Here is a 27991-nt window from a genome sequence, read left to right on the forward strand (position 1 = left end):
AATGATATGAGCCACAGCTATTGTCATATTGTAAACAGAACATTTTCACAGCAGCCATTTTGACATTCATAGCAGGAAAAGCACAGGTGTAACTCATAACATTAATTACGGCTCTGCCCTCTTGTTGTGCATGCTGGCTAAATGGAGACATCAATGTAATTAGTTACACTTGTCTTTTACAGACAGTACAAAATGTCAGCTGTGAAAGGAAGAGCCAATGAACTTAAAGACAAATCTTTTTACATAAAGCATCAGAATAAACTAGAAGTGACTTTGTTTATCTATATATCACACACGTGTTATTTATTAGTTAAATATTTGCCATACCTGTGTGGTGAAGAGACAAAAAAACCCAACAACTATTGTTTGACCCCTGCCAGGTAATAATGTGATGTGTATATGTGTCATGTTAAGTCTGAAGTGAAAAAATACTTCAAGAATGGGCAGATCACCAAAAAGTACCGAAACAGTTATGATGCAGGAAGACATTTACTCACGTTAATTATTCCAACACAGTCATCATCACTGAGGAAGCTTCAGGTTGTGCGATTTTATTAAGTGCCACATGTGAACATTATAGTGTATCTCTGAGTACTGCTGTAACTGGACAAATGTAGTATCATTATCAGCTCTTTTCACACTAAATGTTCTGTGCATACATTACGCATTTTAAATGGTCTATATCATAGAATACAGTTCAATCACAAAAACATCAAAAAATATTTGTATATTGAATGAATCTATAGTCCCTCATAAGCAACAGCAAAACAAGTCAGCAAAATATGTATTTTCTCTCATTATTTCTACTCAAATTCTGCTTACAAAAGCAATGTAGAAAAACTCAAGGACTTTTGGCCCGACTCTAGCGCAAAATTCACAAACTCCTTTGTATCTGTAACAACATGGACCCCCTTTCCCTCTTACCCTCTCTTCTCTCTCTCTCTCTCACACACACACACACACACACACACAGCATGCAGAAGCCACCACACTTCTGCAGGTGAAAGCATGCAACCACACACAAACACACACACACACACAGCACTGTCTGTGTACATCTTTAAAATGGCATGCAGTGTGGGTGAGATTTTGGTCCCTTTGTGTCAGCAGGAGATTCAAGTGATTATCCCAATCATTAGAGTCAGAGAGCCAGTCCTGTTGAGTTTGTCTAAAGTGTTGGTGTTATGTAAATCTGGCCTTTGTACAATGGGATGTGGCTTGAGTTGAGCTACAAATAACGTAAAGAGACTATGGAGGCTGGGCCATATGAAAAAACAAAGCCCCAATTCTCAAACAGTTATAAGAAAAGGCAAGAAAGTGAATCATAATATTGCAAAGTATGGTTAAATGTGATCAGAAAAGAATATCCTGTGCCATATTGTTGACCAGTGTCCACCTCCATGCCCCATCCCAAGGTCCATAACTGAGTCCGATGAGGTGGAGTTGCAGACTCATTGGCGAGGGGACACGGTGGCCTGAGGGGAACTACCTGGGCCTTGGTGCCTCTCTTTGGCATGCTTCTCACAGTACATCACATCTCCAACCCAAAAGTGACCTCTCATCCTGAGGTTAAGACCGCAATCTGTGCAAGTGTAGCACTCCGGGTGGCGGAAGTGGTCGTCCGTGATGCGCACAGCCAGCGTGCTGTGGAAAGATGAATGTAGTCAGACACCAGACAAACTCGATCTGACAACAAAGTGAAAATATTTTTCCTCATTTCCAATGCAAATGAACTTTCGTGTTGCAAAGCTCAGCACAGACAAACATCATAGTTTCATTTGTATCATAAAGAAAAAGTGACGCGCTGACACCACAGTAAAAAAATATTAGCATTTGATACATCTTAGAAAGAAGTAAAACTACCCCACTGACAGATTTGTTTTTACATGATTTAGGTCAAATAAAGCTCAGTTAACCAAAACTGTCAACCAGTCAACCCTAATAACTGATACTTTGGACACATTCTAAAAACAAAAAAACCCAAAAGATACAGCCCCACTACACACTTTCTATCACACTCTACATGTGTAACATCTTTTACTGCAAATTATCATTGTAATTATTCACACACCTATGTTATTCCACTGAACGTGTAACTGTTGGTGACAGACTTACACAATGCTGGTGCCACACTTCTCACAGGTGTGGTTTTTGCTGACTCCTCCCACTGATGTGTTTGGTTTGGGGACGTCGGGCGTGAGCTTTCCTGGAAACCGCAGGGCTGCCTCTGGAGCCAAAGACACACACACACACACACACACACTCATGAACACAGCTGCTCATAGGGATGTTCTGACAGGCTTGCATCTCTCTGTTCATCACATCAACACTGTCTTGTCTTCACTGCTTTCTGTCAGCGGTGTTTGCATTTCCCCACTCATCATCACTGGCTAGTCACACATGGGACACGCTTCATGAAATGGGTTTCCACACATTGGTCATTATCACGTCATGAAAGAATGTTATTACTATCTGGATTTATTTGCCCCGCCATTTATCAAAGCTGGGGGGGAAGAGCAGGACAGATGCATTGCATGATATGCTGTTCACAATATAAACTGCACACAAGAGAGCTTTCCTCTACATCCTGCACAGGTGATGGCCATATGGAAGTCCACATTACAGTTCAGTAATTCACACGCCTGTTCTGCATGATGCCAGCAAACAACAGGAGGAGAAGATATAAATTGTGCTGCATTTGACATAATAGCTGAATCCTGAGACCAGCCCCTGCAAAAGGGGTTACTGAGATAAACTATCAGTCCAAATCTCAAACATATACACAATCCAATCGATTTTGCTTCTCCATGCAAACGCACTCATGTTTGAGCAACAATTGACATAACTGAGAATTGCATGCTAACAGCGATTCTTTCTCCTTTCCAATTGTGCACATTTGTTTGTAACGCAGAGTGCTTCTAACCTTTCTCGTCAGCCTCCAGGACTTCTTGCAGCATTTTAAAGGTGTTGGACTGACGAGGCGCCGTGCGGGACTCCTTATTCTCCTGGATCATCTTGTACACCTCCGAGTCCCTGTCAAACCTCTGCATGGCAAAGTCAGAGCTGGTACTGCTGTGGAAGGAAGAAATTAAAATTTATCACAGGTCATCACATTGACTAAAATCATATGTTGAGCACCTAGTGGTGTGTTCGATTGAAAATTTAAATGTCATGAAAGTCTAGTCTAAATCCAAAGGAAATGAAGGAAGGGCCAGCAGCTGGCTTTAAGACTTTGACCTTTGAGCATGAAGTCTAGATTGCACACCACAGGCAATAGGCCAAAAACTGTCTAATGGCACAGGCTCAACAGGACTCCGTCATATCCCCTTACAAGAGGCACTCTTCTCACTCAGAAAACAGCCTCAAGTCAAAAACACAAAGGATATAAGGAGACAGTGGATGCTATATAGCATGTGTGAAATCCTTTCTAATGCAAAATAACAGTCATTCAATCTATTCAGCAACCATGATTGTGTAAATGAATAAGAAAGCCTTATGCCTGACACAAGGCATGATAGAAAACAGACATGCTTTGTATCTTGTACTAATGTTTTAATAAACAGCCAAGAAACAATAAAAAAAAAAAATAAATAAAAAACTGCTTCCGACTTTGCATCCTGTGGGCGTTTCCAGCCAGTCAGTGCACAGGGGGGCAGAGGAAACTTTCACCTTTGGGTAGTTTACACTGTCAAGTCATTAAAATCATCAAATTAGAAGAAGAAAGAACAGGGACTGGCTTCACAAGCAAATTCTTTACCTCTGGTGTGGTGGAAAAGCCGTTACTTTTTACGGCTTCTTCTGTACTTAAAGTGTGGTTGGATACCACCAGTCCCTCCCTACCCCTGCTGAAGAAACGTGCATTAAATGTGGACTGACAGATGCACTGAGAGCAAGAAAAAGACTGTTCTTGTGTCAGTGTATTTGTCAGGACGAAGCTGGTGAGTGTTTGCTTTCAGTAGGAACCGGTTGCCCGAGTACACTGGTCTGGCCAGGTGTGGTTTGATGCTTTCCACCTGTAGCCAACTTGTCAGCCAGAGTCAGTCAGTTTAATCTGATGGACTGTCCCATCTGTTGTCACATACAACAAACCAGCCCAAATATTTACTCTTTAACCGACACCTGAGCTGTGAAGAATCTGCTCAGAGACGATGACCTGAACCTCAACCATTTAAACTGTTTGCTACTGTGATTTAACATACAAATGTAAAAATGTAAAGGCCTTGTATTTGGTTATATTGTTGGGCAAAATTACAGACCATATGTAGTTTGACAGTGACAGATTTGCAACAAACAAGTTGTGTTTACTCTGTACTCTGTTCAAGTCATGTCACATATTTGCTTTCAAACCCTTTGTAGTCTGTTATTTATGAAACAGAAACATCCACAAATACTTGGTATCTGCTTATGCTATTCGGGCTTTTGCCTTCAGTCTGTGAAACACATGCTCTGTTGGATTGAGGTCAGGTGGCAGACTTGGCCAGTCAAGAACATTTAGCTTTTTGGGCAGAATAAACTCAAACAAAGTTGCTTTGGTTTTATGTATGTTTATGTTTGGTTATGTCTAAATCAGGGGACTCTGCATGAAAAGGCATTTTGAGTGCTGCCTTTAAGTTAAAAAAAAACAAAAAAACACAAAAAAAAACTCTAAAGCTAAAAGTCAGCACTTTCACATCATAGTCCTGGTTTCATTTTAAGACAAACCCCCCCAAAAATGTGTTGCTGTTACATAAGTAATTATGGACCTCTATAAAACTACACCTCACATGTATAGGGGTTTTATAAGCTTTAAAAATAACTATGTGTTTTATACATGTATTGTTCCTGCCTGGATTTCAGCTTTAGGCTTCCTGCTAAATGAACATGGCTGAAACACGAGATGGCAAACACACAAGACAACAAATATGCGACCAAAGCAAATGCTCAGACCCTTTCCTCTGCATCACCGAACATGGGTCAAATTGAAAACAGCCCTCTAAAGAACACACTCCAAGTTCTCCACATGCTCAGCTCCACCCTCAGTCCATTTCCCCTTTTTGCCTCCCTCACCATCCCGTTTGAAATTGCAATCTCAAAACAAATGGAAACTCTAGGTTAAATGGGAGGAAAACAAATAACAGAAGTTCGGGTGAAGGGAAATGGCATTCATCTGAAAAAGCTGTCGAATGTGCAGATTTGCAGTGGAAGCAGTAATAAAGTATAAATAAAGTATAAAGTATCAGACAACTTCAGTGTAGTTTGTCATCTGGGACTTGTGCTATTTAATGTCCTCACATCTATACTACATATGTGTTGCTGGTTTCCATACCCAGACTTGGCACAGAGGAACAATGATAACGATGTAGTCACAGCACATGCATGTAGCCAAAACATATCCAAATCACAAAGCTAAATTCCAGCCATATTTCTAAAACCAAAGTTGGTACATCCTGACAAAACAAATCCAAATGACAAAACTGAAGATGACAAGACTCACCTCAAAAAGAAAGAAAGAGGGAACAAAGAAAGGGAGCTACTCAACTGTTCTTTCCAGTAGTGCTGTAGAAACTCAGAACATACAAGAGAAATAACTATTAGCACGCACATGCAGATGCTGAGCACACACCTCTATCTAAACCAGACGAGACAGAAAAACAAGTCTGACTGAAAGGTGTGCCTCTGGCCTGAAACTCATTGGCTATGCGACATGAAAGGGTGGGTAAATGGGTGTCACTGAGGCTGTGATTGGCTGAGGAGGAGCAGGGAGAGGCTTGGTGTGCAGGCCGGGGGCTCTAGACTGGGGGCCAATCGGGGGAGAAGTAAAATCAGACTTTTTTCGGAATATGGACTGCAGTTGCTGACACGTCATATCACTAGCCATGGTTACCCAAGGGGGGGACTGAGGCCAAAGTCAACCACCTTGCACTGTGAAAACACACACATCAGGCTCGCCAGCTGAGAGGATTATGTGAGAGACAAAAAGAAGATTTTCATTTCTGCTGGGACAAAAAACATTGGCAAGTAAGTAAGTAGATCCCAAAAATGTTAAAAGGGCAGCATCTGCTATGAAATGAGTCAAATTACAGCTACATCACCTCATCAGAGAGGGGGGCGAAGCCGGAAAAAGCTAACTGCAGTGCAGGTGGTGGACACAATATACTGTTTCCCAAAGGCCGAAAAATTATTCGTAGTTGTCGACTCAGAGTGCAGCTGCAAACAGCTCCAAGCACCAAGGGTCAGCTGAAACTCACAAGCTGACTAACGATGAATGCATGCATTGGTTAGATAGACTTTTTAGTGCACAGTCCACACAGAGGAAACAATTATAAATGTACAAAAGGGATGTTTCTAGCAGAAACTGGCTTCCCAGATAAATGGGTTATAATTCATCATCATATCCGCCGATACAACACTATATGCCTTTTGTCATGTTTATGCAACCATTTGATGTTAAAATGGTGTCACTGTTGATTCAACAATCCTGGCTGTAGGTGTTGATTTCTGAAGTTTGCATCTGTGGGTGTAGCCCCTACTGGCCTGTAGATGGTGCTGAATGACTGCCTGTATAGTGTACACACCCTGTTATGTTAAATTTCTTCCCCTTGTTACTGTTAATGTGTGTAGGTTTAGGCTGTGCGATACACTTCAATCTCTGAAGATGAACTAGTTTTGAGGTCAATTAAGATTTTAACATTATTTTTTCACTATAATGTGAGAGCAAAGCTGTGTCTCCCCCCTCCATTTCCAACAGATACAGTAAAAGCAATGGCTACCATATGTCTGGTTAAATGTGCTAGCTTGTATATTTGTACTTTATGTTCCATTGCAACAAAATGTGCAACTACAAGATTAGAAGTGTGTATCCATAGCAGTCTGCAAACAACTGGTCTCTTTACCTGCGACGAGGGGACATGGGTACATCCCGATCAATGGGGCTATGGGGTGAGTAGCGTCCTGGTGGGGTCGGGGTTCTGCTGGACACCGAGTTATTTCTGTTGTCTGAAGGTGAGAACTCCTGTGGAGGAAGAGAAAGTGAACAGAAGTAAGAGGGTGAGTAAGCATGACAGTCAAACTTTCTGCTGCAGCTGAAACCAACTTTGCAGAGTTGAGGAATCCATTGAGACAGTGTGCAAGTGCTTAGACCATGATGCAGTGTTACTGTAAAAGAATCACAAAAAGAGCTATGATCAGTGCACAGGCAGGAATTCACCAGCAGTATTTTTGCATTACTGCTCCACCAAGCAGCGTATTGGCATTGAACAAATGTAATATCTATGTTTCAAAAGCTCTAAATCTGCAAAGACTGTACTGTATGAAAACATTGACTCAAAGTCTAACATGCCATCATGTAGGATATATTCAGTGAAAATCATAACAAGAATTAACCAGGAGCTTTGTACACATGGAGAAACACACCACATAGAGAATACTAGAGATTGTTCTTCTTACTACTTAATCATTGTCATCACATTTGACTGAAACCTGAATAAGTTTTAGTTTTGAGTACAACTTACACAATATACTTTGTCATTGTTTGAGAACACGGCACCAAATACCATCAGTTTCTATTGCATGAGTCATGCCCAACATTTCTCTACTGCGGGCTGATCAGTCTCAACAATCACAGAAAAATCACCATTTATTTATCTTGATTACAATTTATATTAGAACTGTACTGCAGCTGATAGGTGATAGACTGTGTGGCAACACATGTTTGGCACTGACCAGTGTTGGTCTGATGGGAAAGACAGAGCCAGCATATACTTCAATAGGTTCCAGATGCAGTGCAAATCTCACAATTATTCATGGTAGTTATAAACAGTGTCCCTCATCGTGAAAAGAGAGAAGACATTCCACGCTGAGAACCTCATTCAGCCAAACTGAACACTTAGTGTTCAAACAATGGTGTGATTCAGGAGAAAATCTTAAGTGAAAAATGTTTGACTTTTGACAGAAGAGGGCGCTACATACCAATTGTACACAAGAAGCTCATAGCTTATTTGCCCGTGACTTTTTTATTGATGTTGTTCTTAGCAGAAACCAAAAGCAGCAGCACATAGTTACAAGATTATGGGCAAAGGTTAACATGTCAAATGAGAGCAAGAGTGAGCCAGTAGTCAAACTGACCTTAGGCACATGTTCACACTAAACACTGAGCACACCTGGACCAAGTCTACACAGCTCATAACTCAACCCAGACACTTTTACTGTCAGGAATCCCAACAAACAAATTGCTTTTAAGCACAGTGCTGTCTGGCAAGTCCACCTGTGATACTGACCACTTACTGGTCACAGAAACCATACTTGTGCACTGCTGCAAACTAACAAAATTACTTTGTTTAAAAAAAAAAAATAACAAAAAGGATCAAGTCCCCAAACAGTTTCACAACTTCCAGTTTGCTGGGGAAACAAAGCCATTACTTTATTTTAGGTCTGTGCACAGTCCAGGAAAACTTAGACTGCGAATCAAACAGACCACAGACAACTCAAGAGTACAGCTTTCACAATACATCTCACCAAGTTTTTCTCCCTCAACCGTCACCAGCTGGCATCAGTGTTACACAGGCTCCATCCAAGGGAGAAATGTCTCCTCCCAGCTCTTTGAACCAGTACACGTCTGAGACTCAAGTGGGAGCTGATGCTGGAGCTCGATGCTGACACAGTGGCACTGATGGAGTCAAAGATTTGTGCTTCCAATGCCAGCACCCGCTTCCAATTCAGCAACTCTTTGAACAATGTCTCTGTTCTCAATTGTGTCCAATTTTCCCTCTTCTTTTTCCTTAGTGAGTGGGCAGATTAGTGGTGCGTGCCAGGAAGCCTTTACCAGAAACGATCACTGGGACGTCTCCCTGAAATTTCTCCCAGGATAAACTCAACATAATAACTGCAGGCTCATTTGATCACATATTTCATATCATCAGAGTACACGAACGGAGACGTCCATGTCCTCTCCTGCTGTGAACCACTCTCAAGGGCATATACCTGATAGACATACCTGGTTTGGGGATTCTTTCAGGAAGACCTAGTAAAGCCACACAGTATGTACATGAGAATCCACACTAATGGAAACCATGTTACATAATGTTACATAAGTGTCTGGCTACTGAATGTAAATCTTTCATGGTCTCCAACAGCAGAAGAATTACAGATAAAATCACAACTCTGATCTATGAGACTCAAGAGGAATGCAATGAAGTAAAGAAAAACAAAAGGAAGAGGGAGAGAGAGAGAAAAAAACAAGCGCTCCACTGTGACCGGCAGTATGCAGCTGTGATTGAGCTTGACCTTAGAAAGTTCAAAAAAACTTCACAATCTCCCATCACAATCATCCATTCTACAGCCTTTTATAGCTGTAACCATGGCACGGCTGGCAATGGCCTTAAACTCTGCTCCCCAAAACATCTTTGTTCTATAGTCATCCCTGTTGTATTTTAAGCCATCAAATTATTACACGCAGCTGATCTCAGCATTAGAATGTATTTGGTAAACTGCATCATGGCAGAGCCAACAATGCTCCCATGTTTCATGCACCAATAAACTTAGGGTGGGGCACAGGCGCGCTGAGGAAAGCCTATTATTTTGTCTTGGATGGGAGCATGGTTCGGAGATGGCAGAGACCACTGGAGAAAATCAGCCAGTTCTTCCCAGTTCCTTTGGCTGGTGAGAGGAGGAAGCTCTGATTAAAGCTGCACTGAACTGTATAATCAGGAGCTCGTAGTCAACATACTCGGGATCATTAGTGCAAGTCACTGGTATGCTGTGCTGGTTTTGAGCTGCATATACAACTGCCAGTTTCATCACCTTCTTCACTAGCAAGGACCAGACAATAAACAGGTACGATTAAGTGATTTATTGATGATCGAAACAGAAAGATGTACGAGGCTTGCCGTTGCTGAATAGACATTCGAGGCGTTGTGTGGAGGCTACGATAGGGTATTTATGGAAATGCTGCGATGACGTGGTTGATGTGTGGTCCGGCTCCTGAAACTCTGCTAATTAGCACCCCTTATGAGTGATGGGGTCCTACATAGACACTACTTTCTGCCAAAGTTAGATATAAAAAAAAAAAAAAAAAAAAGTTAGGTATTAGGTTGTTAGGTATTCAATATTTTGCATGCGAGATCCCTATGTGCTTTTTTCACAGTTTGAAGTGGGAGGGATTTGGTTGGAAGATCATTGATTTCCATGCACCAATCAAAGCTGATTGCCGAAGGCAATTTTTCTTCAAACTTCAACTTTGATTATTGCATATTTAGTGATAAGCACTTTGTAACTTGTTTTTGAAAAGTGCTCTACAAATAAAGATTATTATATATTGAATCTTGTAGAGAGATATTAAATTTTTTTTTTTTTAAAAAAAAACAAGTTTTCAGGGGCTTTAATGTTGAAATCTTTAACTTTCTGCAGGATGTGTCCCTCTGCAGCAAGCCCCCAGGAAGTGCGCAGGGCTTTGAAGCCAATTTCACATAGTGGCCAAACAGTGTAATTACAACTTCCACATCTGTCGCGTGACGCAAACAGGCCCAAAAATTATTTCCCCCATAGATTCATTGTCAAAGACACGTCTGTAATTCAGCAGATAGTTTTTAAATAGGTACATGTGATGTGAACGCTATGCAGAGGATCTGAGTAATTTTACACCTGGAAGTTGAACGTTTTTGCTTCATGCGTCACTGTGTATCCACTGTATCCAGTTCTCTTTATACATCCATGCTTTGCAGTGGCAAGACATCTGCAGCAAAGATGGCAGACTAGTTGTGGAAGGTTGTGATGAAGCCTGCTGTTTATTTCAGTCATCCATCCACTTTCCATACCTGCTTTATCCCTGGCAGAGGCGAGGGAGACTGAGCTCATCCCAGCATGCATTGGGAGAAAGACAGGGTACAAGTTCAAGTTCAATCTTTGTCGCACCAGGGGAAATTTTATTTGCAATAGGGTTAAAACAAACATACTTGTGAAAAACACATCTTTGTTTGGTTGAAGATGGAGCTGCGCGAGTAGAGATGTGCAGTAGTGGACTGTTTGTTTTTGTTTTTTCCCCTTGTGTCAGCAAAATGTGACATTAACATAAAAATCCAAACATGAATGTGTCACTCCTGGTATACTTGCACTGTTCTGAATGTACTTTATTGGTCAACAAAGACAGGTGTAACCTGACAAGCCATATTTCTCAAAGCAGGAAATTGTATTACTTAATTTGAACTTGATTTAACACCATTAGATATAAACAGCTTTTAAAAAAAAAAAAAAAAAAAAAAAAAAAAAAGGTTGTTAGCATTTTTGGATGACTGAAGCTATAATGCCGGACTTTTACATATAAGTGAATGTCTGTTACATTCAAGCCTGTTTTGCCAGAGCCGAAGAGGGGGGAAACCCAGAGCCATATAGAGAGCTGCACAATACACCACTGGTGTAAAAAAAAATAAAAAACAATAAATAGCAGCAAGGATTACAGTCAATAATAGAACAGCAACCGAAGGCGAGGGTAAATACGGATAACCACTGGCACATGAATGTTCTGTTACTGCTCTCGGACAGGTCGGTATTTGTTTAAATTTATAACCTAATTTAAAGCTTTGGCAATTTATTTCGAATGCATTGTTATATTTGTTGAATTTTTATCTGTGGCTGTCACAGGACTGTAATAAGAACAGCCAATGAAATGATTGGCCGGCTTAACTACCTGTGCACTCACTGCGTGTGGAATGGAGTGGCTTTGGAGGGAGTAGGATTTTTTCAGTTGGATACTTTCAAAATCTAGGTGTCTCTTGCTAGTCCTCCAATGTTACCTACCCAAGGTTTAAGTAAATGACTGACTAAGTGTGACTGGTGATGTCTCACAGTGGGAATCGAACCCAGGTCTCCCACACCAAAGGCAAGCATCTTATCTATGCGCCTTCACCACGCCGTCCAGAACGCAGGTGAATCACTCTAAAATGAAAAACAAGCCTCTGTCTGCGATTGGCCACTTCAAGGCACAAATAAACAGGAAATGGTGAACTGAAGTGAAGGCAGCTGTTTCAGATCAAGGCACATGGGAGATGTTGGGGACAGCGCCAGTGGAGGAGCCTTCAGTCTGGCTCCAAGCAAGCCACTCTGCATCATCATTACCACCCTGCATCTTCAATTACAGGGCCTGGGCCAGCAGCGCACAGCAGCGATGCCTAGGAGAGTTTTTATTTTGGGAAGCTTGGTGCTGCTGTAAGAAAGTGCTATAACTGCTCTTTCACTGTCTCCACCACAGACATGACTGCTGTACAACAATGAGGCGGGGTACAGCAGACATCCTGAGCTGGGTAATAATCAGAGCTGTGTACAGTGTTTCCTATCCAGCAGCGTGCATTGGTGGAGGTCCAGAGCAAAGACCCGAGGCTGATGGTAACCTACTCGTTATCCACTGTCACTGATGAATCCTGCCTTGTAATTATGTCTGAGCGATGGTGCATTAGCGTGTCCACATTCTGTAACAAATAAAACACAGCTGAACACAGTACATCATTTTATATCAAAATTAATGTCATTAACATTCTTTACCTTTTTATTGCCTCATATCCCGCTGCTGCTGCTTTATGACTGAAATGCTGATCGGAATAATGATAGGACAAGAGCAGTGGGCTGATGGGTGCAGACTGACTACAGCTCCTATACAGGTTGCTTCAAGTGATGAGCCCAAATCCTCTATTCTACAAGTTCAACATTTAATATACACAATCTGTCTAGGGGATCCAGTTTTCTAACCTTAGGGCATGCTTGTTTAACTTTTTCAAAATAGGGATATAATCTTAATATACAGCCCCCAGTCCAAACTGCTGTACATGGAGTACGCTTTAGAAGTCAAGCACAATCTTCTCAAACCTCTATACTTTCTACATATAGATTCTTGGCCCAGGATTACATTATTCCATGTTATTGAATACTACATAAAATGACAGATCTTCGTCATGCCAATGCTTGTACCGCCCCCTCTCTCCATTCATTCACCGTGGTTACACATCAGACCGCTCCAGATATAAACCATATGTACAAGATTAGAGGCCAAATGAACAGCAGAGAGGACATGAAGACAACAGGATGACAGTGAGTATACGTAAATTCCCTCTGTGCATTGTTGCTGTGTCAGCTAAAATGGAGCCGAGGTTAGTGTTGTTTTTTTAAACTTTCTACAGTTTCCATTCTTCTCAACGCAAAAAAGACACATGAATGATACAGTCAAGCGTTCAGAAAGTGCTGGAGGAAATGTTTGGCAAAAACAACATCAGGTAAAAGTTTGTGTGCCCAGGATTCCTGAAGCACATGATGAATGTGGATGAACCTGATTGTGCCATTACAATTCCCACACACACACACAATGAATACTCATTGTCTCATGTGATCATAGTGTAGGTGGGTCTGAGGGAGGCACTCACCCACACTGCCACCAAAACTTAGAGACACAATGAGGAATGACTAAGAGTGTTTATTTATTCACAAAGGGTGCTACAAGCAACACATTTTTCATCCCTATTAAATTCCCGACATGGCTCCGACTGTAGCAGCATTTCAAGCCCATTAAACATCTGGAGTATATTATGGTTGGACTAAAATCGCTGGACTTCATGATACTTTCAATTTATGGTCGCCTGGATATCTCTGTTCATATGAATCAAAAGACGATAACAATTTAAAAAAAAGCTGAATTTAAACCAAGTGCGCTGAAAATTGTCATGAGCATGAAATCTTGATATGGTGCCACTTTTAAACAGCTCATCAGGGAAAATTCCTCCATAAAGGGGATAGAGCTCTAATGGTTAATGAGCCTGACAGAAACGCAAATGCAGTAATTAAGACAGAGACCATCTGGTATGCTTCACTCTCTGGTTTCATAAAAAGGTACAGTAACTACTGTATAACAGGACTACAGTATGACTTATAACGCAATACAACATGGAGGACAGCCAAATACTTACATTTCTACTAGAATTTAAGTGAATGGCTAAAACATAAATCTAAAATGTAAGTTTAAAAAAAAAAAAAAAAAAAAAAAAAACTGCAGTTGCCATTTTTCCAGCTGAACAATTATGATTTATGACCAACAAATGCAGCCATAGTAACCATCACCCCAAAAACGTAGATGTTGTCCTGTGTAAAACTTGGGGAATATGTGATGACATTTCTGTTTTTGCTGGCATGAATAAACTGAGCGTTATACGTGTCGCTCCTTCACAACAAGGTTTGGAATGTTAACATACCGTTCAACCACCTTCGTAAACACCAACTAGCTAAAAGGCCCATCTCTCCCGGTCAACATTTCCCCATAAAACTTGCAGGGCCGAGTGTCCCCATGAGTGTGCCCGGGGGCCTGGAAAGCACAGGGAATCAAAAGTGCCCCAGTTTGCTTTTCCACTCCAGGGGAAAGAAAAACAGACACGCTGATCAATCAGTGGGGATGAGGAGAGGCATGCTGCCCTGCGAGGTGGCCACAATGGACCCCGAGCTTAAAAGCTACAAGTCCATGTGAAAAGACCTCACACTGTCCAGTCACAGAGCTCACTGTGCAGGGAAGAAGAAGAAAACATCCCTCCACCTTGGCCACAGCCAGCACCACTCCCCCAACACTGGCTTGGCTTAGCAGAGCTCTGGCCTGCCAAACCAAACAACAGCCCCACTCATGTGAGACCTGAAATAGTACATTATTCCAAGCCATCATCGTCAAGGAAAAGATTTGCATGTCTGCATTTAGTGCTGGAGGAGAAGCCACCACAGGTGAGGTGCATTTACCTCTACTAGTGTCCAGTCTTGAAGACTTTCCAAAAACTTCAATCTTCAACCAACAGTGCATACACTATACATTTTTACATTATGACTCAATTTAAAAAAAATAAACTTAGTCCTATTCCTGCATGCCAAGTATCCATTTCTGCTCCAGAGTGATGACCACAGCTTTGCACTCTAGTCAACCACAACCTCCAGAATAGAGTGGGACAAAGCCAGCTGCTGGCATGCAGGCCTTCTGTGAGAAGACTGGTGGATAGAGAAATGTAAGGGATAGGGGATGTATGGATGGATACTTACCCTGCCCTCTTTGGATAAAGAGCTTAGTGACACATGTCATACAGCAAAGTGCAATCCACCCAATTTAGGATAAAGAGGAAAGGTTTGGTCTGCACAGGGCCAGGGCTGAGTGTCACCCTACAGGAGCTGGCTATCATACACTAGGGGGGATATTTATAGTAAGTAACCACCCTATCCCAGCACAGAAACAGGCAGCCCACTAAGGCCAGCCTCGGGAACCTCAAAGTGCGGCAACTACAAACCCAGACATTGAGCCTGGTCGTAATGGCCCAGTGACGGGTCAAAGCAGTTTAGCTTTGGCCCTGCTCATTGAAACAGAGATCCTGTTGTGGTCATTCCTGATGATATAAACAGACGCTCTGAATCATGATTGTGGCCGGCCAGTTACAATCGCATGCCAAGAGTCCAAGAATCTAGGGTGCCTTTACTCTTTTTGTCATGGTGGTGTGGTAGAAGATATTCAAGTCCATGAACACAGCCAGTCACATCATGGCATGACAAAACAAAGCACATCAATTTGTTGGAAACCGGGGTTGCAAACACATGTCTATAGCAAATCTCTACAGTTTTCTTTGCATTTGTCTGATCTTTCAAGGCGAATGTTCAGGGTAAACCGGTATGTTGGGAATATTGCTTGAGGACACTTCATCAGGGTGAATGCTTCTTGTAACAAGGACTTGAACCCACACCTTCTGATTAACGATTACTTTCCTTATTCAGTGCAGTACCCTTTAGAGCTTGTGCTGAAGATGTACTGTATAGATTTCCTGTTAAACACTGACATAGCCAAATGTTTACAGTTATGGGAAAGGTAAAGGTCAATGCAGATTTTCATGTCCCATTCTAAAATTGCAATTGCATTACATGAAGTGCATGAAAATCAAAGCGTTGTGCAGGAAGTTTAGACTCTGTGACGAGGTACAAAGGCTATTGTTGTGTTTGAGTAGCCTCTGGGCTGAGCACAGTGGTGTGATGGTTAAGTACAGTTTGGGAATGTCAGCAGGCTCCCTGGTGTCCACTCTACTCCATCCTGACCCCCGTCTCTTCCAGCTCCCATCACACAATGACAGGCCTTGTGACGCGAGGGGAAAAGCAGCACCAGCCTTCCACAGCCTCTGCCATCACAGCCACTATTGTATACAGGCCTTTTCTCAGGATATCCAACACCCTGGAAAATGGGGGATCCTGTTGCGCATCCCACTCTCCTCACTCAGGGAGCCAAAACAGGGGTGGAAAAGCCTTTTAGGAGCTTTTCAGAGAGGCTGATCACCTGATACAGCAGCGCTCTGCACCTCTCAGGCAGGACAGAAGCCCTTGTGATGGAGGCTTCACTTCTTAGCGCTCACTGGGATGCTGTGTTCCTGCCAGCCCGAGCAGCATAATGCACAGTATGCTCATGGCAGGCTTCTTCCCAGCCTTTTCCCCCCACCAAGAGCTCTGAAAGAACTCCACTCACTAATCACAGCAGTGCTGCGGGAGGCTCGTCACCACTTTAAAACCAGGGTAGACATCGCTTGGAGGAAGGGGTCAGCCAAAACCCACAACTCTCATCCACTAGGCTGGATGATGGTAAACACTGAGGCTGTCAGGCATAGACGGCAGAGCAACCAATCCAAATCAGTTTGAAGATCAGAAAAAGTAAAAAAAAAAAAAAAATTATAATTAAACAGAGCTGTGATTAAACATCTCAAATTGCAGTCTTCTCAAAACATTAATTCAAAGATACTGAATAAAGACTTAAAAAGCCATAAAAAGCCAAGCTGACATTGGAGCAGAGGAAGATAGAAGGAATGTTAGGTCTCCCAAAGGCTACAGGACAAGAACGGATTCCAATATAAGAAAAATGAGAATAAAATATGGTAAAAATGGTAAGGAGAATGGGAGAAAAGGCGACTCCATAAACACCACAAAAATGCGAGGCTGTCCCGGACGGACAGCTTTGACAGGAGCACATTCATTCCTAAGGGCTCACTGATGGAGCTCCGAGCCACAACATAGCTCCTAATGTGTTTCTTGGTAGGCCAATACGGAAGTGTGCTCCACCATGGTTTGCTGCCCACAGCCTCACTGTAACTCCACAGTGGGTTTTTGAATGTGGTTTTGGATCGACGGTGAAAACATCAGCATCTGTATAACATATCTACAATGCCTTGACTGAGAAATAATACAATGATAAACCTAACATGCAATATCAGTAAGCTGAATTGAGTGTGAGTCCTTGACCTAATCAGACCACTAGACCGTTTAGCTAAAGGACCAGATTTAAAAACTCTTCCAAAACAATTTATAGCTACATTTTAGGAGCACTGCCCTTTCATTAGGTTGGGGGATTCACAAGAGACAGATTAAAAACAATATTTAAATAGCAAAATTGAAGCAGCAGAGGCCAAGATATCCTGACTTTTGGTCCCTTGTATGGGTCACGCTCCAAAACATTGAATCCAACATTTCCCATAATGCATGATGCTTAACCCTTTCATTTTAACCCTCTCTGCCTGGTAAATGTATAGTCAAACTCAACCCCCAAGTTTGTAACACAGGCTTCCTATTACATTTAAAGGCTCAAGCCCAATTCAAAATAACCCTGATGACATCATCATAAGACTTTAAAAAGCCCCCTACAGAGCCGCAGAAGACATAATACAACTGTTTTCACAGGCTGGGTTGTGCTCTTCTTAGCAAATCTGTGGAGTTGCCCTTTAAAAAGAGCCAACACACAATTAGAATTTGAAATGGTTTAATTTAAATTACTTTTTAGTCAAGGGGGATCCATAGCACAGAAAAGCTAATTCACTGTGTGTGTAAAGGACTCGACACTAAGCGACTTTATCATCTCCAGTCCTTTCCAGCCTACTGTCTGCCAGAGGCGTCGTAGTCCAAATGAACATCACATATCACACTCATGTCAGTTTAATCAGCGAGCCAGTCAGAGAGCTGATTCATGTCTGTACACACATCCTGCATACCCTCCCCGCCCGAAAACAACTTGGAAGGAGACAACACACCATGTGGCTTGGCAGTCACATAAAATTAGTTATTAGGTGCTACTCTGGCCCTAAAGACTATTTTGTTGGGAACAGATTGACCAAAGCATTTTATTTTTACAAAGACTGGTCAAAAATGTTCTCAAAAAGTAATGACAGCAACCTCAACAGACCAACTTTTACCCCAGTTCCACCATGGCTAGACCAGTTCATCTTTCTCCCAGCGTGAAAGAGATCAAAACTACTCTGACGTAAGCATCCAGTCACAAAGACTGGACACCATTGTGAGTGACAGTGCATCTGAATCTTATTTAACATGTAAACAACACAAAGAATCCCAAACTCGAAGAGAAACTTTAAAAATGGACCTTCTCAGCCAGCTGCCTCTCTTGAATGTTTTGAAGTTCAAACCTCTGCATATTTATCTAACTTGATGTAATGTCCAGAGTTATAAAAATGGCTGGGATTCCTTGTACAAAAAGGTCTTGTATGTTTTTTCCTGCTCTGTCATCTCACATGTTCTATCTTCAGTGGGACCCATGCTTGAGACTAACCATCTAGGCATAGCTGAAATAGCTCATGATGAACTTTCCCACAACATTTTCTCTCTTTAACTCACTGAAGTCTTTCCAGACGCCCGAGTCCCCCTTCTCGTTTTTTTTGCTGGAATGGTAAATAAGCACAGCATAGTTTGGTTGTAGTCTCATGATAACCCCAAGTCCATATTTTACCGCTTACAGAGACTAATGAGTCTCCATTCAGACAACTAAAAAGGTTAAGGCCATTGTTTTGACGGAAAGTAAGGCGCTGAATGAAACAGCTCCAGACTGTTGTTCAACTTAATGTCAGATATTTTCAAAGACTGACCTTTGAAGTTTATACACTCCCTGCTATAAAAATGTCAAAACCTTTCTGTATCCTGCCTTTGCTGTGAAGTCTACATACAGTACACTGGAGTCCACAAACCTTTTGTAGGGCATCTTCTGTGGCATCAGAAAGTAACAATTCAAGAGGAAAGGCTAAGAACTGAAATACATTATTCTTACAGACTGGGAGAGTGCAGTCAAAATAAATACATCTCACAGAGCTCAGCACAGACTAAAAAACCCTTCAGCTGCAGCCTAAAACCGCAGCTACAGATGACTGACAGGTTGACTTTGTGGGGACATAACATTTACATGTATTTCTTCAGTATATTGTACTCCAGCTCCTAGATCCTAAACCTAAATGCGCGCCATGATACCCAGGAAATCACCCCATCATTATCGCACCATCTAAAGAATAGCAAACCTTTTTTTACAGCAGTGACAGTACAAAGACAGGAACACAACAAATTCCTCTCTTGTTTCTGTTTGGCGTAGAGAGTAATTTCACGCTCATTAAGAACCAATTGTCCTCATCTAATTAAAAACATTTTATAGTTGGAATTCAGCTGTTTTTCTTTTGCAGGGTGGCTGGGTGACTTAACAAATGGGACAACTCTTGACTGCATATCTCAATAGGCTGAAAACATTTGCTTTAAAACTTACAAAGGAATACATAGAGAACTTGGTGAAGAAACAATGGAAACTAACCTGTGATAGAGGTCTGGACAGCCTGTGACTCTTCTCTTCTGGAGACCATGAGCGCAGCTGGACACTGGAACATAAAGACAACAGAGCTTCAACAATACATGATTTTGGGGTGGGCAATAGGATGATACATACCGTGAGACTGACAAATGTCAACCCTCTGAGCTTCCTTCAAATTAATATATCTGGATACATTGAAAGTGTGTGTGTGTGGACCACTCCACAAATCAATAAACAGGACTGACCAGAGCACTGAATGGTGCAAAGCTTTACTTGCAATATTGGATTTGTATATCATTAGCGTTTGCTAGATTAGCCAAAAATAGATATTGTCTAGTTTTAGCAAATGAAGTATATTAACAATATATATCGATAGTAATATAAAATTATATATACACACACACACACACACACACACACACACACAAATACAAGATTTCATTTCTATCGCTCTATTCATAAGTTTTCATTTACACATAGTTCTACAGGTTCCTCATGGGGATGCACAGATTCTAATTCGATGCAACAGTAAACTTAATTTTGAGGAACCACAGTAGTTTAAATTATTTTTATACTGAAAAGTCACAGACTGATTTACTGCGCAATGTGACTAACAAGATATACTGTCATGCCATGCTCAGAGAGAACGTGGTGAACGTTCCACATTCTGCCTTTTGTTCAAATGAATGCAAACGGTGGAATGTGATATCCTGTGCATATCCTTTGTTACTACAGTACAATCCCATTGCCCCACTTTCTGTCTGTTACTCCCATACCTATTGACTCTGGGCCTGTTGTGGAGTCAAGAGACCACTTGTTGCAACCTTTTGTCCATATATAAGCCTATTTGAGCAGTGAATGGACGGGTTTTTGAAAAGGATTCAACTGTCCATCTGAAATTTCAAGCTCTAAAATGTCCGGAGACTCTTTTTCCTGTCCGTAGTGAAAGGCTGAGGCATCTATCCAACAACTGCAAATGTTACAAGCAAGCCAATATTGACATTCCACTGGAGCTTTTTTTAAGCAATTTGTTCATGTAAATTCCAAACTTTGCGGTACAGTGTGGATTCTTCTTGACATTAGTGACCGTGTTCAGATTTCTAGATATTTTATCTGCCTGCTTGAACATTGCAATGCTGATTTCCAATACAGCATGTCAAGTGAGCTACCTCTTGTTGGTGGTCGGTGTCAGCATCTCCCTCTTCCCGTCTGGGATGGCAGAATAATCTGGTGAATAAGGTCCAGGAGACAGCGATGCAGGGCTGGCAATGGTATACTCTCTGTAGTTCTGATTCTCATCTCGACTCACTATTACTGCCTCCTACAGAACATAGGAGTGTTACTCCATTGGTATCTGTTGAACGTAACTTGATCTTCACAACTGCATTTTTGCTATACAAGTAGCGAAAGGCTTAATTGAGCATAATAGACACCTGTGAGAATGTCAGCAGCACACACAAGTACAGAGAAGTAAATGCATTCCTCAAACATGTCTACATATTGTATTGAGTACTGTACGCAGTGCTTTGGGACTCATTATGATCTCAATACAACACAGGAAGAAGTACTAAATCACTGCAATGTCTTGTATTGCTTCCATCTTGAGGACTGTGAAATAACCAGATATGTAATAAACAGATGTGTGATGCATGCAATTTGCAAAAATGAAGGAGCATACCCTCTGTAGTCATAACAACACATTATTCAAATAACACAGGCACTTGTAAGCAATGATGTGGATCAAAGAGACAGAACACACAGTTCTGGACATCAGTTTGGTGTCCAGTAATTAAGACAAAGTGTAGACAGATTAAAGCTCCTGTGGAGCTGCAGCACCGACCTGGAAGCGTCCGGTGAGCTGCTCAGGGTTACTGATGCCATTGGTCTGTCCAGGGCTGGGAGGATCAGGTCTTTAAAGACAGAAAACCACATAAATCAATTGTCTGACAACATTGATGATATCTGCCTAACAAAGGTTTCATTCTCAATCTATTTAGCATTTAGGGATAAAGTCAGTGAGAATTTAAAAAAACAACAAAAAACTGAGGCAGTAAGGAAGTTGATGTTAAATAAACAAACATTTAAATCTGGTCAAAATGTCATAAAGGACAAGCTAATGTGCTCAAAAGTATGTAATGTGTTCAAGAAATTGCAAGGAAAATGCTGAGTTGTGCTGATTGTCTAAGGGTCATTGGTGTAAGTGAATTTATTTTAAAAGTGCAGTCTAGTAAAAACAAAAACAATTTTTTGACATCCCTTTTGCTAACGTCCTGGCAAGCATCCATTGGTATGTTCCCATGAATCCGAGATTAATGCTGACGCTTTAGCCCTTTTGAAAATATTCTCCCGATGTATCTCGTCTTTCCAACTAGTCACTTTGGTTTTACTTTCTTAAATATAAAACACATTTGGTAAGCAATTCCATCACTGGTTTTGGAGGGAAAAAAATTTGGGCAGTATATGTGCCAATGCAAACACACAGTGCCCCCCTGGCTGCAGGGCCAGAGGCTGACTGGCTTTTGGTGGGCCCGGGGTAATGAGGCACACAGGAAGGCCTGGATGCCTGTGGTAAATCATCCAGAAACACACCTCTCGTGGCCTAGGCTCCGCATACTGTGTACAAGAGAGGGATGGCAAGAAGATGAAAACTGATACAGCAGCCTTGAGACATTTCTTCCTGTAGGGGAGATATTAATGAGGCAGGCCTGAAAAACTCATTGCGTTGAATTAGGAACTGCAGAGCTGAAAAAATGTTCACCTCGTGCTTTAAACTTCCATGTACCTCAAAACACCAGAGAATGTGATGTTGTGGTCTTTAGACAATGAGACGTATTTTATAGGTCGGTGAGCAAATCAGTGTGTAGTCTTCTGAGAACGGAAATATTAAAAAAAGATTTAATACTGACCACAGTTCAAAAGGATTCAAATCCATAAGAAGCAAAAGGCACATACTTTGTAATGAGCTGTGACCAGCATTTAGGACCATGCAAGCCGCTGCTTTATGGGATATCGGCTAATGTTGGAAATGTTTTTATACTAGTGCTGGGTTTCTGTAATGTTGCCAAAGTGAACAGTTGACAAAATAAGTCAAAGTTCTCAAATATTTACTGCTGTTCAAATACAAGTAGACACACAAGACCTCTGCCTAAATAAAATTGACAACATTTTTTAAAAATCAGGAAATTTCTGATCAAAGAATAAGTTAACAAAACTATGAATCTGACAAATTTTCAGGTATTTGGTCTTTTTGGGTTGGAGGTTTGTGTGTTTTTGTGGAATTTTACCCCCCCACACACACACACACCTCTTTCTTCGAGAGAGAGACACAGGTTTTTGGTTGACGTGACATCATCCGCAAGAAGGGGTGTCACGAGATCTTGCTGCAAGAGATCTCGTGAGATTAAATTGTGACGATATTTCACGTCAGGTAAAAAGCTGTTTCACAAGACTTACGCAAGTGACATTTTTCACACGCTGTCAAGCTATACATTAATTTTCTCATGCAGTGAAATACAACTATATAACTGATAACTCCGCCCAGCTGATTGACACCAGCGTAACCCGCGGTAATGTAGCGGTCTTGCTATTTGGAACTGTGAGCTGCACTTTATTGGAGCTGCAGAAGTTACCGTGTGTGCAGATCTGGGGTGAGATTGCTGCCTTATCAAAAGTGTTTCATTTACTTTCAGTTTCAAATGCAGTATGAAGTCCCAAACGGTCTGAAGGGGAGGACGTTACTACCAGCGAGTTTTGAACATGTGCAGAAAATTTCCTGAAACACAGGAGCTAATAAAGTCCAGGAGTTTATAACTAAGTTAAAATTTAATAATTTATCATTGAGGTGACTAAATCATGACTCAGCAGCAATGATATGAGAAAAGTTGATCTACAGGAGAAACGGGTCTGAAAGCAGCACAGAATGACTGAGAGGTGCACTGCATTATATTCTGTTATAGTTTGGCTATAGAGTTTAAATTTTCACCTGTCACGTGAATTTTGTGTTTTTCTTTATATAAATTAATAAAAATCACCATAAACCGGTGCAGAATAATTCATCAAAATTCAGGAAATAAAATGTTTAATGCTCAAAATTTTCATAATTCAGCATTAAAGATTTTTTAAAAATAGTGTTAAAATCTTGTTCCGTCTCCATTGAGAACCCAATCTTGAATCTCGTCGGTTCAGTTTCTCGTCACACCCCTATCCGCAAGGCATCAAAGCACAATAAATACCAAACAAGGAGCTGCAAACAAAGCCCAGGGTCAATGACAAGACAGTGATGGTGTGGTTGCTTTGTCATGTAAAAATAGTCCCAGATAGTCAAGTCTAGGATGAACATGTCGTTGGATGCACCAATAAACCTCTGCCTCTGCATACACGCCTAAAAACAACATTTTCTATTCTGAGGATGGGCTGGTGCTAGCTTCTTCCAGTGGGCAACACCATCTGTGTGATGACAGCTAGTATCCATATCACTGTTGGTTTGAAAAGAATAAGCTGCCAACCAGATGTTGGGGCTAGAAAAAGGGAGCATTCTCAACTAAGCAAAGAACAAATCAAACATTACAGATTTGTGCCACCCAATTAATAAAGCTTTTGAGAGCTTGTCTGACTGTAATTCAAACAGGTAATACGCTTGATGGGTGGCATTAAGACAGGAGCCTGTGAGGTACAAAGTTGTTTTGGTGCTGAAATCCACTGAGTGGGATTAAAGACATGGCAGAACTACACAGTGGCATTGTCCTAGGCAAGCAAGGAGTAATGGTGTTGTTTCTGGCTTGGTAGGAGACATGAGGTCAGCAGGGAAAAATTCACTCACATGGACGCAGGACATCCAAGGAGGAAGTATGTGAAAGCGCATGTGCGTGAGTGTGTGTATGTGTGTGCACACACAGTAAGAGAGAATGTCTAAGTAAGAGTGTGACGGGGGCAACACGGACAAGAAATTAGAATTTTAGGGTGAACTTTTGATCAAAATGCCCGCCAAGAGCAATCCTGACTCAAAGGAAAACCGTTTTAGTAGCCAACTCCCTGTCATCCAAAGAAGGTCTTGGCAAATTTCAAAACAGGGTTTATTAAGATGGACCAGGGAAGGGAACTGTGTGGCTCTCATTCATGCTGGCATTTCCCCTGATTACAATCACTTGTTTTGTTTGTACAGTGCTTGCATGATAAAGTTTAAAACAGTGTAAAGAAAGATTGAAGCTGGGGCAGCTGTGGTCTTGGCACAAACAACAAAAATTAGGGAAGATATTCAGATGGGGAAGCTGCAGAGGGTTGCATGGTTCTGTAATGTAATTTTTTTTATGTTTATATATCCAACATATACACAAAATAAAACTACAAGTCATGGTAGCAGTAATATTTTTAAAGTATATTAATATTTTTATTTTAAAAGTTTACCTCTCCACCACAAGCTGCAGCTGGGTCTTTGAATTCTTGATCTTGTTCTGGGCCTCCACGTTCAGCATGTCGGCCGTGTTTTCCCCGTTGATCTCCAAGATAATGTCACCAGGTTGCAGGTTTGCCTTCTCTGCCTTGCTGCCACCATTAACCTGTTGAACAGAGGAATGAGATCCAGTCAGGTCTTCCTGGCCCCAGGTCCTGCTCGGAACATAACACTATCAGGAAAGCATAGACAGCTCTCCATCTTATGGCTGTGTGGACAATTTGTCAGTGGCTGACATTCTGCATCGACAAATGAGTAAATGTGATAAGATGTTGATGAGCTTCACACTTTTTTTTCCTTTATCCAACTGTCTCTCTCAACAATTCATAACACTACAGATGCCACAGCGTTTCACACACATGGAGTGAGGCAACGCGGGTCCACAGCAGACAGATTCATGACACCCTCGGGGAAAAGTCATTAGTGTGACACTACTTGATGGTTTGACTGGAACTGACCTTTGCAACCAGCCTGACCACATGTCAAAGCCAATGCTATACCACCACATCAGAGGGAATTCCACACTAATGGGCCAAAACGTCCTAGCAAACACTTTCAGCTTGGTTCCTTTGTCCCAGGCATTCAGACCCAAACACACAGGCTTACTAAAACAAAAGGCAAGATGTAGAGGTCGACGCTGCAACTGCATAAACTTGAGAGAAGTACGACATTTGCCACAAACAGCGCTCGCCTTACAATTAAAAACAGAGAGGCAATAAAAGAATGCAAAAATGCCAATCCAAGTCGCATTCTTACATCTCTAGAGGAAAAATGGATGTAAAGAGAATGCCAGTCAACAGGCTGTCTGTCAGTTTAGCCATGCAAAAGGGCAGAAGTGCCATGTCTGTGGGCCCACTCGAGAGACAATTAAGCGTTGCTGTGGTGACCCACAATAGTGCGTGCCTTTTCTGATCAGGACACGCCTGGTTTCACATAAACTAAGAGCAGTTGGGGGTTCTTTTCCAAGGCCTGTGCCCAAGTGAATTGGGGGCAAGCTATCTTTCAGGCCAAGAGGAATAAAAGAGGGCATCCATGACGTCTTTTTGCCCAGCGCCAACCACTTCAGATGGCCCAACCCTATGGCTGCTTAACTGCTGGGGAGGAGACAAGCCGTTTCTCAAACTGGGCTTTGCAAACTAATTTCAGTGATAAAGTTTCTCCCTCAGCAGGAATGTCACTTCAGAGAACTAGTTTGATATTTGAGACCAGCAAACATGCTAGTGTTTATTGAACAGCAGTAACAAAATCACAGACTTAAAGCCCATTATTCATGGGAAGACATGTTTTTTTAGCATAAGTTGTCAAGAGGCGGCAAACAATAAATGCTTTTGAAGTCAAAGTCTGTGTGAATCACTGGTTCCTCGCCATAATTTATCCTTTAAGGGTCTGCAGAGCTGCTGGGGAAATCTCACTGGAAAAATCCAGGCTAAGGTCCAGGTTGTGCAGTGGGCAGAACTGGGTGTCTCTGGCATGCAGAGGTTAGTATGAGTCTGAGTTTCCTGGTGGTGTTTACTGTGTCCTGTCTGCTTACAGTGGTAATGTTTCCGCTCCATCTAATTCCATCTTGTTCCATCTAATTTATTTTTTACAGTGACTTGGAAAATATGTTCAGTAAAAACAACATGCACATGCTAAAGTACAACTTTACTAATGCACATGTTAATGCATGCACATTAGAACAGAAACACAAACCCACTCTCACACATACTGCACTCTGGGGTCAGGAACCCCTCATCTCCCACCTCAGCTTCCACTGTACTGTAATCAGTGATTTCCCTCTAATGTAATCTACTTCCATTCTGACAGGTTCAGTAGTCAAGGAAATGGGTATGAAGCAGCCCATGGACGCAAACAAAGACAAGAAAAGAGACGTAGTGAGGAGGAAGTTGACTTTGCATGACATGCCATTATAGGCTGTGCTTTCACAATAACAGAGGATATGGTTTGATAAAGTGTGACCAGGTTCAAAAATATGGTGGCTGTCGGCGAGTACCTTTGATACAGTTATGGCCTTCTTGAAGTCCCTTCCTCCAAATATCCTGAAGCCCCATGGTGAAGGGCCGATAAGGTTCACTGTCAGCGCCATTTAGTGATCAGGTCAGCACACACTCTTCAAAACCCTGAAAGACAAAAAAAAGAAAAAGGAAAAACAGACCCAGTGAACATGAGACTGAGTGTGAACAACATGTGGGACATAAACATGTGCATGGCTGAATGTTTTCATCAGAGACACGTGTTTCTGCTGGCCAGACTTATTAGATCAACAGGTGAAGACATTTGCATAAGCCGCCTTTCATCTCCAGGAACACTTCACTTCCACTGACCTAAGTCCCCTTGACATGGATTGTGTAACCACATCAAATCGGAATGGGAAGAATCTGAAATCAAAGGAAACACGACTAACATTGCTAAAGAAAGTGCCAAAGCCTAATAGTTTCATTAAATCCAAATGCTCTTTGAGACAATGACAATAAACGCAAACAAAAAGTTGCGCAAGCGCAGTCTACAAGGGAGGGCTGAACGTTTCTGTGTTTCACTGTGACCAGTGTTTAATGTATATTTAAAGTGGTGTAATAGGACGTGACATGTAGCATGGTAGACCTTTAAGAGTTTATAAGAAAGTGCCGTATAAACATGTTTAACAATTCAGTTGTAAATCTATAGTTCCTTAGTGGACATTTAAAATTTGTATGGTCAGGGTTTACAGAAAAATGTACAGCTTTTGCTTTCCACAAAGTCTGTTGTGAATCTAAAACTGTAGCCTAAATCTTGTGTTTTAAAAGAAAAAAAATCACTGTAGATGCCAATGTATAGTGAAGCCATGTGTGGAGTTCTGATTGTTCTTTTCTCTCTTCTGGACCAATTTTTCTGCAGGTCATTAATGTAATATTAAGAAGAAACAAAAAAACATCCACAAGCTTTTTTGCTGTGCCTCTCTTTTCCACATGGGACATTTCACT

General features: G+C 41.6%; 1 protein-coding gene across 3 annotated transcripts in view; it reads right to left on the bottom strand.

Moving 5' to 3' along the window:
- Positions 1 to 473: 473 nt before the first annotated feature.
- The window catches only part of pdlim2 (PDZ and LIM domain 2 (mystique)), a 34791-nt gene continuing 7273 nt past the window's right edge, over positions 474 to 27991 (bottom strand). For 2 of the 3 annotated variants that reach the window (XM_038702741.1, XM_038702740.1), the window contains 9 exons: positions 27025 to 27151; positions 24986 to 25137; positions 21423 to 21492; positions 20752 to 20903; positions 19586 to 19649; positions 6873 to 6991; positions 2924 to 3072; positions 2116 to 2227; positions 474 to 1644 (listed from right to left, as the gene is read on the bottom strand). In XM_038702741.1, coding sequence (XP_038558669.1) covers positions 1452 to 1644; positions 2116 to 2227; positions 2924 to 3072; positions 6873 to 6991; positions 19586 to 19649; positions 20752 to 20903; positions 21423 to 21492; positions 24986 to 25137; positions 27025 to 27117 — 1104 coding nt within the window. In that variant the 5' untranslated portion in view covers positions 27118 to 27151 and the 3' untranslated portion in view covers positions 474 to 1451. The remainder of the gene's footprint in view (positions 1645 to 2115; positions 2228 to 2923; positions 3073 to 6872; positions 6992 to 19585; positions 19650 to 20751; positions 20904 to 21422; positions 21493 to 24985; positions 25138 to 27024; positions 27152 to 27991) is intronic. The other variant, XM_038702742.1, reaches the window with a different exon arrangement.

This window comes from Micropterus salmoides, unplaced genomic scaffold (assembly GCF_014851395.1).
Source record: "Micropterus salmoides isolate LMB-PRFRI ecotype aquatic unplaced genomic scaffold, ASM1485139v1 Ms_hic_scaffold_7, whole genome shotgun sequence".
NCBI classification, from domain to species: Eukaryota; Metazoa; Chordata; class Actinopteri; order Centrarchiformes; family Centrarchidae; genus Micropterus; species Micropterus salmoides.